The 11618-nt window shown below is 42.5% G+C and overlaps 1 protein-coding gene across 1 annotated transcript in view; it reads left to right on the top strand.

The window, feature by feature from the left end:
* Positions 1 to 620: 620 nt before the first annotated feature.
* The window catches only part of LOC113029864 (protein NLRC3-like), a 42288-nt gene continuing 31290 nt past the window's right edge, over positions 621 to 11618 (top strand). The window contains exons 1-2 of the mRNA XM_080299535.1: positions 621 to 762; positions 3297 to 3540. Coding sequence (XP_080155661.1) covers positions 3303 to 3540 — 238 coding nt within the window. The 5' untranslated portion in view covers positions 621 to 762; positions 3297 to 3302. The remainder of the gene's footprint in view (positions 763 to 3296; positions 3541 to 11618) is intronic.

Raw genomic sequence — 11618 nt, 5'->3', positions numbered from 1 at the left:
TAACATGTTGTTGTTGCTTCACAAAGAGCAGGGGCGCTGCCAACTGAAACTGTGTTGCAGGCGGTTTCTAGTATTTCTAGTCTGAAAATTTCCTTGGAAGACTGAAAGCAGGAAACACAACCACATCAATCATCATCAAACAAAGCAGCTTTATTTCACCAGTGATTAAAGATGAAAAAGCGAGATAATGCAGATTTTAATGAGCAGATCAGGACCAACCTGTTCAGACCTGTGTTCATATACAACTGTCATGTTTTATATCTTTATCATTTCTGTCTGAGGCCCTGACCTCATTTTTCTTTCTTTGGTATGTTGTGCTGATTCTTTCATTATTTATCCAATAAGTATTTTTATACACATGATGGTGGGGTTTTTCTTTTTGGCTTTGCTTCACCACATTTATACAAACACTAACTCAGTGGTGGTGCAGTACTTGTACCACAACAGATCCCAAGTGCTGGATTTTGGATGTCTTCTTCCAGTGTTTGTTCACAGTGTTTTTTGAAACAGTTTTAAGTGTGTAAGTGACACTGTCCCTCCCTTTAACTGGAAACACAAACAGATCAAACCAGCTTGTTCCAAGAAGTCAACATTCAGGTTTTAGAGACTGAGGTGGAGCCAGCTGTGCTCGACAGGAAGTTCTGAGACTTATTGTGTCAGTGTTTGCCGGTGAGGTGATCCAGCTCAGGTGAAGTGAAGTCTTCAGCTCCACTCTGTGAACTCTTGGATCTGTGAGGAGAACTAGGACTCAGCGTCACTGCTGTAAGTGTCTCTGATCATTCAGCTTTCAATTGTCTAGGAAAGTGTTTCTGTTCAACAGGCAGCAAACATTTTCTCCTTGTTACTGCTCACTGACATCTCAGACTGCTCACTCTTTATCAGAACCACTGCAGCTCTCAGACATCACATTCTAAAAACACATATAAGACAAACGCATCATAAGATTTGTGTTTGTGGAGAATTTGTCCTGATCTTTACACCTTCACCTCACCTTCTTTACACCTTGAAGGTTTTACAGAGGACTTTGTACATATTTGTAATATACTATAATGTACTTCTATTCACACAGAGCAATTCTTTCTAACCTCTCAGAGCACTTTGATCACAGTCCACATTCATACAGTACAGCACTTTATCCTGAACACTTTGAGCTCATCTCGCTCACATCAGCAGCCAGTTTAGACTCACCAGTTAACCGAAATCCACACAGCTTCTCCCTCTGGTACAGTGTGTGATATATTACACCTCCGTTTCTCTACAGGGCACTGTGAGGCCATTAATCACTGCTGCTGATGTTTGCTGCCTGTCTCTATCAGAAGTGTGTAGATGATGGTTCAAAAACAGAATAAAAATTAAGACGTCATGTAGAGTTAAATTGTATATGACATGATCTTTTAATGAGTGACTTATGTATATACACTCAACAAAAATATAAACGCAACACCTTTGTTACTGCTCCCATTCCCCATGGGATGGACGTAGAGACCTAAAATTCATTCCAGATACACAATATAACCATCCCTCCCAAACAGTGGTCACAAATCAGTCCAAATGTGTGGTAGTGGGCACATCTGCTATATTGAGATAATCCATCCCACCTCACAGGTGTGCCACATCAGGATGCTGATCTGACATCATGAGTAGTGCACAGGTGTACCTCAGACTGCCCACAACAAAAGGCCACCCTGGAATGTGCAGTTTTTTGCGCTATTGGGGGTCTGGGGACCCAGAACCGGTCAGTATCTGGTGTGACCACCATTTGCCTCATGCAGTGCAACACATCGTCGCATGGAGTCTATCAGATTGTCAATTGTGGCCTGTGGAATGTTGGTCCACTCCACTTCAATGGCTGTGCGAGGTTGTTGGATATTCGTGGGAACTGGTACACGCTGTCGTATACGCCGGTCAAGCACATCCCGAACATGCTCAATGGGTGACATGTCCGGTGAGTATGCTGGCCATGCAAGAACTGGGACATTCTCAGCTGCCATCTGCCCTGAACAATGTGAACCATGATTCATCCGTGAAGCGCACACCTCTCCAACGTGCCAGACGCCATCGAATGTGAGCATTTGCCCACACAAGTCTGTTACGGCGACGAGCTGGAGTCAGGTCAAGACCCCGATGAGGACGACGGGCATGCAGTTGAGCGTCCCTGAGACGGTTTCTGACAGTTTGTGCAGAAATTGTTTGGTTGTGCAAACCAATTGTTCCAGCAGCTGTCTGGGTGGCTGGTCTCAGACGATCTTGGAGGTGAACCTGCTGGATGTGGAGGTCCTGGGCTGGTGTGGTTACACGAGGTCTGCGGTTGTGAGGCCGGTTGGATGTGCTGCCATATTCTCTGAAACGCCTGTGGAGACGGCTTATGGTTGAGAAATGAACATTCAATGCACGGGCGACAGATCTGGTTGACATTCCTGCTGTCAGCATGCCAGTTGCACGCTCCCTCATTGCTTGTGGCATCTGTGGCATTTTGCTGTGTGACAAAACTGCACATTCCAGGGTGGCCTTTTGTTGTGGGCAGTCTGAGGTACACCTGTGGACTACTCATGATGTCAGATCAGCATCCTGATGTGGCACACCTGTGAGGTGGGATGGATTATCTCAATATGGCAGATGTGCCCACTACCACACATTTGGACTGATTTGTGACCACTGTTTGGGAGGGATGGTTATATTGTGTATCTGGAATGAATTTTAGGTCTCTACGTCCATCCCATGGGGAATGGGAGCAGTAACAAAGGTGTTGCGTTTATATTTTTGTTGAGTGTATATATATATGTATATATTGTGCTATTCTTAGTTAGCGTATTGTCTGTCTTGTCTTAATGTTTGGTTTATGTTGGTTTATAATGGAGCACTGTAACAAAAAAATAATTTCCCCCAGGGATCAATAAAGTATTCTGATTCTGATTCTGATCTACAAGCATAAACTTTACAATCGTGTAAAATTATTGTTGTGCTGAGGACTCATGCGGGCATGCTACTCCATACACAAATACGAAGCAACCTGTCAGCACGTAAAACTATTTTATGATAACAACAAAAACAAATAGAGGGCCATTTTTTTATAATAGTTTTTTTTGTGTGATTGTTTCCAGGGTCCTGACAGAGACCTTTGTATCTTCCTGCTGTGTTAAAATATGATGGTGAACTGAGGATTAAAAACACAGGGTCATAAATCACATATCAGAAACAGACCAGGGTGTAATGTGTGAAAACTGTTGATGAGTCACATGGGACACACTATTCCATGTTGGCCTTTGCATTGAAAATGTCCTCTCCTGTTTTTATAGAGAAAGATGGAGACGTCTGTAGATGAACAGCTGCTGGATATTTTGGAGGAGTTGGGTGAGGAGAAGCTGAAAGCCTTCCACAGGTGTCTTCAGGATCCTCAGGTACTTGGTGGTTTTCCAGCCATCAAACAGTCCCAACTGGAGACAGCAGATGAACTGGAGACAGTGGATTTGATCATGGAGACATATACTGATGATGTGATGAAGGTCACCAACTTGATTATAAAGAAGATAAGAGAAACAGGTACCACAACATCTCCAACAGTAATAAAATACAGCAGTGCCAGTCTTTATAAAACCTTTTTCTTTGTTACTTTTGTTCCACACTATTGATGCCTCGTATTTGAAATTCGTAGGAATAACAGTGGTTACAGTTGAGTAACATTACACGGAAATTGATGTAAATGGACTCAAATACTCAGAGTAATAATGTGTAAATAAAGAGATGTCCACGAGGTAAAAGCAGTTAGTAAGAGTATCGTAATACTTGGGTAACAATATGATAACCTGTGTGAAATAGGGAAATAATGTCTGTGAGTTTGTATCTTTACATGTTTATACAGTTTTACTTGGAATAATCTCATTACAATAATAAGGTGCTACTGGCTGATGTTTTAGCATGTTTGTATATTGTTACCATATAATACATAATGCAATAATACAGAATGTAACTGTTGTGCTTAAAACTTTTGATTATTACATAGAAACACACATGGTAGTTTCTCTGTAATAAGCAGGATTGATGCAAAATCCAAATTGCCTGTTTCCAGTCAATAACATATAATTAACTATTAAAGCAAACAAGACAGTGGAAAGTACCAAAAAGGGTGACCAAAAAACAAGGGGGGGGGACAACCCACCCCTCCCTCCCCACACCATTCCCTTATCCCAGAGTGCTATCAGCTTGTTTTAACCTATGGTGAAGATCACATAAACTCTCTTTTGTTCATAATTTCCAGATACTCAATGAGTGGCCTCCAAATCTGATCCAAGTCGTCCAGTTTGTCATTTATAATAGGCAGATCCTTTCCAGATTAAGAGTATCTGTCAGTCCTGAAATCAAGGTTTTCAGAGAGGGCACTTCCTATCCCTTCCATAGCAGGAAAATCAGTCTCTTTGCAAACATTAGGCCATAGGACAGGAGGGAAGTCTGTGCACGCTTAAGTTTTTTAGATTGTTCCGACAGTCCAATAAGAATCAAAATGGGGTCAGGGTCTAATTGCTTATCAAAAAGTTTGGAAAAAAAGTAAAACACAGAAACCCCAAAACATTGTAACTTGGTACACATTACAACACTTTTAAGCAGATCAGCTTCTGCACATTGACATTTATCACAAATTGGTGACGTTTCAGGAAATATCTCATGTAATCTTGTCTTTGAGTAGTGCAATTTGTGAATAATTTTAAACTGAATTAACCTATGTTGCGCGTTGATAGAGCATGAATTAACATAATGTAGCCCTTTAGCCCAGATATCATTCTGAATTTCCGAGCCTCTTACCTTTTCCCAAGCTGATTTTATTTTACCCGTATCCTTCTGTCACAGTGACTGTAATATCTCATATATAAAACCAACAGCATGCTTTTCTTTTATACAATCCACCAGGCATTGATCAAGCTTACCTGCAGTTGCAGACTCAAATTTTTGGAGTTGGGACCTTGCATAACTCATTATTTGAAGGTATCTAAAGAAAGCAGAGGCTAATAAGTTGTACTTCTCCTTAAGCTGTTGAAATGAAGTGAAGAACCCCTGGAAATACAGGTGTACCACATTTTGCAACCACATTTCCTTTCAGCAATCAAATGTCCCATCTAAAATGGAGGGTGTAAATGCAGGATTAGCTGTAATAGGTGTCAAAATAGGTGTCAGAACGGGAATGCTCTGAGACTATACTCTTTCACCATCTGTCTCCAAATTGAATTGTATTGTGAATAACTGGATGGCAGTTTTAGTATGTCTTTTTAAAACAAATAGGAGACAATGCGATTGCACCACGAGAGTAAGGCATACAGTCTTCTCCCTCCATTTCCAGCCAAACTGCCATTATAACTGTATCATCTAGCCAATAGGCTACATATTGCTGATCCTCAGGTTTCCGGTTGAGTGAACGCTGGCGCGGCTTCCTGGTATCTTTTTATATTCTATTCATATATTATTCATATTTGTTATTTATTATTATTTATTCATATATTCTTTGATACATCTTACTGGTGATCTAGCGAATTTTGCAAGTGCCTGAGTATTTTGGGTGTAGTCCATCTGCCTGTTTGTTTGGCCGTTTTCTCCCTTGGATCCGTACACCTGACTGTTTGGCTTATCTGACTGTCCGTGATGTGGCCTAGCAGGATCTGTGTCTTGCTCGTATGGGTCTGGATTTTTATGTCATTGGTCTACCGACCTAGTGCTGGACTTTACCAATACTCAGCTGACGAGCTTCTCCGTCTCCGCTTTCACCTGGCTTCTCCACCGCCGCTTCATCTCCACACAGATTTCGCCTTCCTCCCTCGCCGAAAGTATATTCACCGGGGCTCTCGTCGGAATTTCCACCATGACGACTCTAAGCCAATACAGACCCTCTGGTCCACTCCTCGTCGTCCTCCACTAAACTTCGACAGGGCTGTTGATCACAGTGTTTTAGCCAGCCTGCCCAGGTCGACTAACACCTCTGTCCAGTCTGACAGCACCGACGTCAATTTTGGCCTCCTTAACATCCGCTCGCTTACGAGCAAGGGTCATCTAATTCTGGATCTACTCACAGATCATAAGTTTGACTTTCTCTGTTTGACCGAGACGTGGCAACAGCCCAATGACTTTTCGTCGCTCAACGACTCCACCCCCCCGGGGTTTGTTTACACCTGCGAACCTCGTAAGTCCGGCCGTGGTGGAGGTCTCACGGTAATCTATCGCGAGAACTGGAAAGTCACACTGTTGTCTGTACATGTCTACAGTTCCTTTGAATCCATTGTTTGTCAACTCTCAGGACCTGTTCCAACTGTCATGGCTGTTATTTACCGCCCCCCAAAGTCTAATTCTGTCTTCATAAGTTACTTTGTTGATCTGCCGACTCACATAGCTACTGTTTCCCCTAATATAAAACTCCTGTCGAAACCCGCTGTAAAGTCCGAACTGGCTGACGAACGTAGCTCCAAAATCGTTTGTCTGTCATACCGAGTGTATGATCGTGCTGTATGCACAGAAATAGAAAGCAGTACAAAATGAATAATAACATTTTTGCTGAGATGACTGGGAGCTCTCGTCGGTGCAGACATCTTATGGTGCAACTGGAAGTCAAGGAAGACTTTTTGTCAGCCTGGCTACAGTGCTGAAGAGAAACCTGGGGTTGTTCTTATTTACTTCAATCAGTGATGAATAGTAAGATGTTCTGGCTTTGCGGAGGGCTTTCTTATAAATCAGCAAACTATTTCTCCAGGCTAAATGATGATCCTCTAAATTTGTGACACGCCATTTCCTCTCCAGATTACGAGTCATCTGCTTTAGGGTACGTGTTTGAGAATTATACCACGGAGTCAGGTACTTCTGATTTGAGGCCTTAGTTTTCACAGGAGCTACAGTATCCAGAGTCGTACGTAGTGAGGAGGTGAAATTATTAACAAGATAATCGACCTCTGTTGGGGTAGCGTTCAGATAGCTGCTCTGCTCTGTGTTGGTACAGGGCATTGAAGGTGATAACAGTGGGTGGATTATATTCTTAAACTTAGTTACAGCGCTTTCAGAAAGACATCTACTTTGATAAAGTCTACTCTCCACCGCTGTGTAATCAATTATTGTAAATGTAAATGTTATCAGGAAATGATCAGACAGGAGAGGGTTTTCAGGAAACACTGTTAAATGTTCAGGTTCGATGCCATATGTTAAAACAAGATCTAGAGTGTGATTAAAGTGGTGGGTGGGTTCTTTTACGTTTTGAGAGAAACCAATTGAGTCTAATAACAGATTAAATGCCATGTTGAGGCTGTCATTTTTAGCATCTACATGGATGTTAAAATCACCCACAATAATTACTTTATCTGAGCTCAGAACTAAATTAGATATAAAGTCTGAGAAATCAGACAGAAACTCTGTGTAAGGCCCAGGTGGACGAGATATGATAACTAGAAAAATTTGCATTTCCTGCGAAAATGCAGTGTGGATGCTTTAAAGCTGAAGCTGTATGCAAAAACTAGCTGAAAAAGCTGAAAAGTTGCAGAAACTTTGCAGAAGGAACTGAGGAACTTTGCTAAAATGTAATAACTTAGCATAACTGCAATATCTTAGAGGAAACATAAAACTTGGCAGAAATATAATAGCATAGCAGAACTTAGCAGAAATATTGTAACTTACCAGAAGCATGATAACTTCTCAAAAATACAAGAATTTAGGAGAAATAGTATAAGATAACAGAAAGAATATATTTAGCCAAAAATACTTAAACATTATGGAAACATTATGATTTAGAAAAATAGTACAACATAGCAGAAATACTGTGATTTACCAGAGACACTGTGATGAACTATGAATATTGTAATTTTAAATTAATACTATGTTTTAGCACAAATGATATAAAATGGCAGAAATACTATAATTTAGCAGAAAAACTATATTAGGCACAAATCCTATAAAAAGCAGAAATACTATGATTAAGCATAAATACTACATTTAGTAGAAATACTATGTTTTAGCACAAATCCTATAAAAAGCAGAAATAGTATGATTTAGCACAATAGTAATAAGTTAAACAGAAAAATGGGAAAAACAAAATGGACAGCTGAAAAAATGCTGAACATGCTGAGGGTCCCTCAAATATACTTGTTAAATGAAAAAAATCAGCAAAAAAATCTATAACAGCCGCACAATCACAAATATGGACACATATGGAAACACACATGCACAGAGAGACACACAAGATCCAATTCAGTCAACCAGTCTAAATATATTGAATTTGAATCTTACAATGAGATCATCCCATTAAAAGGTTTTCTCTCTCTCTCTCTCTCTCTCTCTCTCTCTCTCTCTCTCTCTCTGTGTCACACACACACACACACACACACACACACACACACACACACACACACACACACACACACACACACACAGAAAGAGAGAGAAGCAAGTTTCTAGCTCAGTCAAAGGCACATTTGAGCTACTCACCCCCTCCCTCCTGTGCTGAATCATAGAGCGAATGAATCACTCAGGACTCACTAACCCCCTCCCTCCTGTGCTGAATCAAAGAGCGAGCGAACGAATCACTCACTCACCCCCTCCCTCCTGGCTCACAGCTTCTTCTTCTTCTTGATTGGCAACCAATATTAAGGCGCATTACCGCCCCCTGGCTCACAGCTCAGTGGACATTTAGATGAGAAAATATATATTTAACACATTTAAGGAAAATACTAATAAAATACAAATAAACAAAATAAATGTTTATTAAGCAATTTTGATAGGAAATTTTAATAAAATGCTGAACAGAACATTACATTCTATTATTTTTAACACAGGTATGGTTGCTTTTCTTACCCTAATAAATGAAATCATCATTATATATGGAAAAAGGAAGACTGATGTTAAAAAAACAAAGAGAAGAATGAGTACATGTTCAATTGCTTTCAGCTTTCTGTATTTTATTTATTTTATTTTATTTTTTTATTTTTGCCTGTCCCATTTGGTTCTTTAGCCGTCAGAATTGCTGTCTGAAGACCAACAGGGATACCCAGTGGATTTACTTTGCAAAATGGATCATCATGGCCTTGCCGTATTAGTCCATTTGATCGACCTTTGTTGTTATTATTTATTTTATTTTATTTTCAGATGTTACAGACGGGACAAACATGACTGGGGGATAGGAAAGGGAGAAAGAAAGATGAAGGAAAAGAAAAACAGAAGGGAAGAGGGACAGTGAGAAAGGGCACTTAAAAAGATAAAGAAAAAAAAATCTCCTGGATCACCTGTTGAGAGAAAAACAGAAAACAAGCAAAAAAACATACCAAACACCATCGCATTAATCTAGCTAAGCGTAAACAGCAGTAAATACTAAATATTGAATGTTGTTGTGCAGCACCCAGGACAGACAGCGCACAACGTGCTTTGAAGTAGCAGCAAGGAAAGGTGTAATTTATGTCTATGAACACGGTCTGCTAGAGGGTGTAGAGGGCCATAGCCCCGTCCTCCAGGGCATGCAGCAAGCATGGAGGAGATCCAGGCTCCAGATATCCAGAGGCCCCAGAGTGCGAGAGCCCAAAGAGGACCACTGGAGGGGCATCCGTGCCACCCTCCTGGGAAGAGCTGAGGAGATCCCCAGACGAGGGGTCGCCCAGTAGCCACCGAGCAGAAGCTAGAGGGGGCTGCACTGGCGTGCCTGCTGACTCTGCTGGCTGCCTCTGCCTCAATAAAATTGAGGCAGAGGCAGCCAGAAGGGGACAGAGGGGGGTAGCCTCCTCTGCACCCTGGTGACATACCCCTACTCAAAGGCCCTGCATGTGTGGGTGGTTGTGGTGGAGCGGGAAGAGGGAGGCAGCTGGAGATGGGGAGGGAAGGAAGGGAGAGGCAGGTGACCCCTCCCTGGGGCCAGCTCCCCCGCTGACCCCAGTAGGCACTCCCATACTCCGCGACCCGCCAGGGAAAGGGGGCCCAGGCCCATCCAGACCAGGGGACCAGCACAGCAGCGCCCCCCGGCCCCACAGAGCCCGGGACAGTCCACCCAACCCCACCACAGAGAAAACTGCACCCACCCCCCCATCCACTCATCTTCCAGATTACATGAGACAATAGACGCCCAGGCTGAGATCTTCCTCCACCTCTCCTGTATCTCCCCCTCCTGCAGAGAGTTCCTGAGGAGAGGAAAGCTCCTGCAAGGTGTGACAATCTCCCCCACCAGTTGAAGAGCCCCCCAGGTGGCTCGACACACCGGCGGCACCCTGCGCCAGGGATGGGCCCCCATGCACCCACCCGCCCACAACCCCGGCAACACACAAACCAGGATCCGAGGCCCGGCCAGGGCCCCAGCCCAGAGACGGAGCGCCCCCAGAACCTCACGCCCATCCCGGACCCACCCAGGGGCAAACAGGCTACCAGGTCAGTAACCCACGTCCGTCAGCACAGACCCTCGCCTAGCCCCGCTGCACGCAGCCACGAGGAAATGGTCAGAAAAGAGCCCCCAACCGGACATGACCGCTACCCCGGGTTGAGCCCCCCAAGGAAGATGCCTCCGGGGAACCCCCCGACGCCCTAAGCCTGTCCCTACCCCCACACCAATCACAACATTGAAGGCGGGACCAAACTATGACCCCCCACCCCCACTAGGTGATGGAGCTGATCAAAGGAGCCCAGAGCAATTGATCTAATGTGGTGGCAGAGGCTGTATCAAGACTAATGTAATCTAATAGATAATTTCTATATTGGTTAGAATTAAGATTATTTTTATTTTTCCAGTTCATGAGGACTGTTTTCTTGGCTATGCATAGGGCAGTGAAAACCATATGGGCGATATTCTTTTCTGAAGTGACATTATCTAAGCTGCCCAACAAACACACTAAGGGGGAAGTTGGAATGTTACATTTCAGACACTTTGATAAGTCTTCACATATCTCGCGCCAAAACTTTTGCACTGGTGGACAGAACCAAAGAGCGTGGATGTAGTAGTCTGGTGTATTGCCTTGACAGTGTGAGCAGTTGTTGGAGGATGTAAAGCCCATCTTGAACATCCGATGACCTGTATAGTGCACTCTATGTAGTATTTTGTATTGTATTAATTGCAGACTGGGATTTTTAATCAATTTAAAGGTTTTTAAGCAAACCTGAGACCAGAAGTTTTGGTCTAAGCTGACTGATAAATCTGCTTCCCACTTTGCAATAGGAAGGGATATTGATTCATCTAATTTAGAAAGTGTTCTGTATATTTTAGATAGTAATTTGGGGGATTTAAGAGTAAGGAAATGTGCCGCACTTAGTGGTGTTTGTAATTCAACTTGACTGAGGTTAAATTTCTTTTTTACTATGGATTTAATTTGTTGATATTCTAAAAATCTTTTCTTGTTGATCCCATATTGTGCAACTAGTCTGTCAAATGGGATCAGTTCTGTTCCCTCCAATATATGTTCTAAGTATTTAATTCCTTTACAACTCCATTCTTGGAAATTAATCATATTATTGTTTTGTAATACAGTACGTCAGGGTTATTCCAGATAGGAGTACGTTTTCATGGGATTAATGAAGACTCCGTTATTTTTAGAAACTCCCACCATGCTGTTAGAGAAAAGCTGATGTTGATACTTTTAAAGCATTCATGTCTTTTGATGTTTGAGCTAATAAATGGTAGGTCTGAAATC

This window comes from Astatotilapia calliptera, chromosome 3 (assembly GCF_964374335.1).
Source record: "Astatotilapia calliptera chromosome 3, fAstCal68.1, whole genome shotgun sequence".
NCBI lineage: Eukaryota > Metazoa > Chordata > Actinopteri > Cichliformes > Cichlidae > Astatotilapia > Astatotilapia calliptera.
This window is presented reverse-complemented; position numbering and strand designations above follow the sequence as displayed.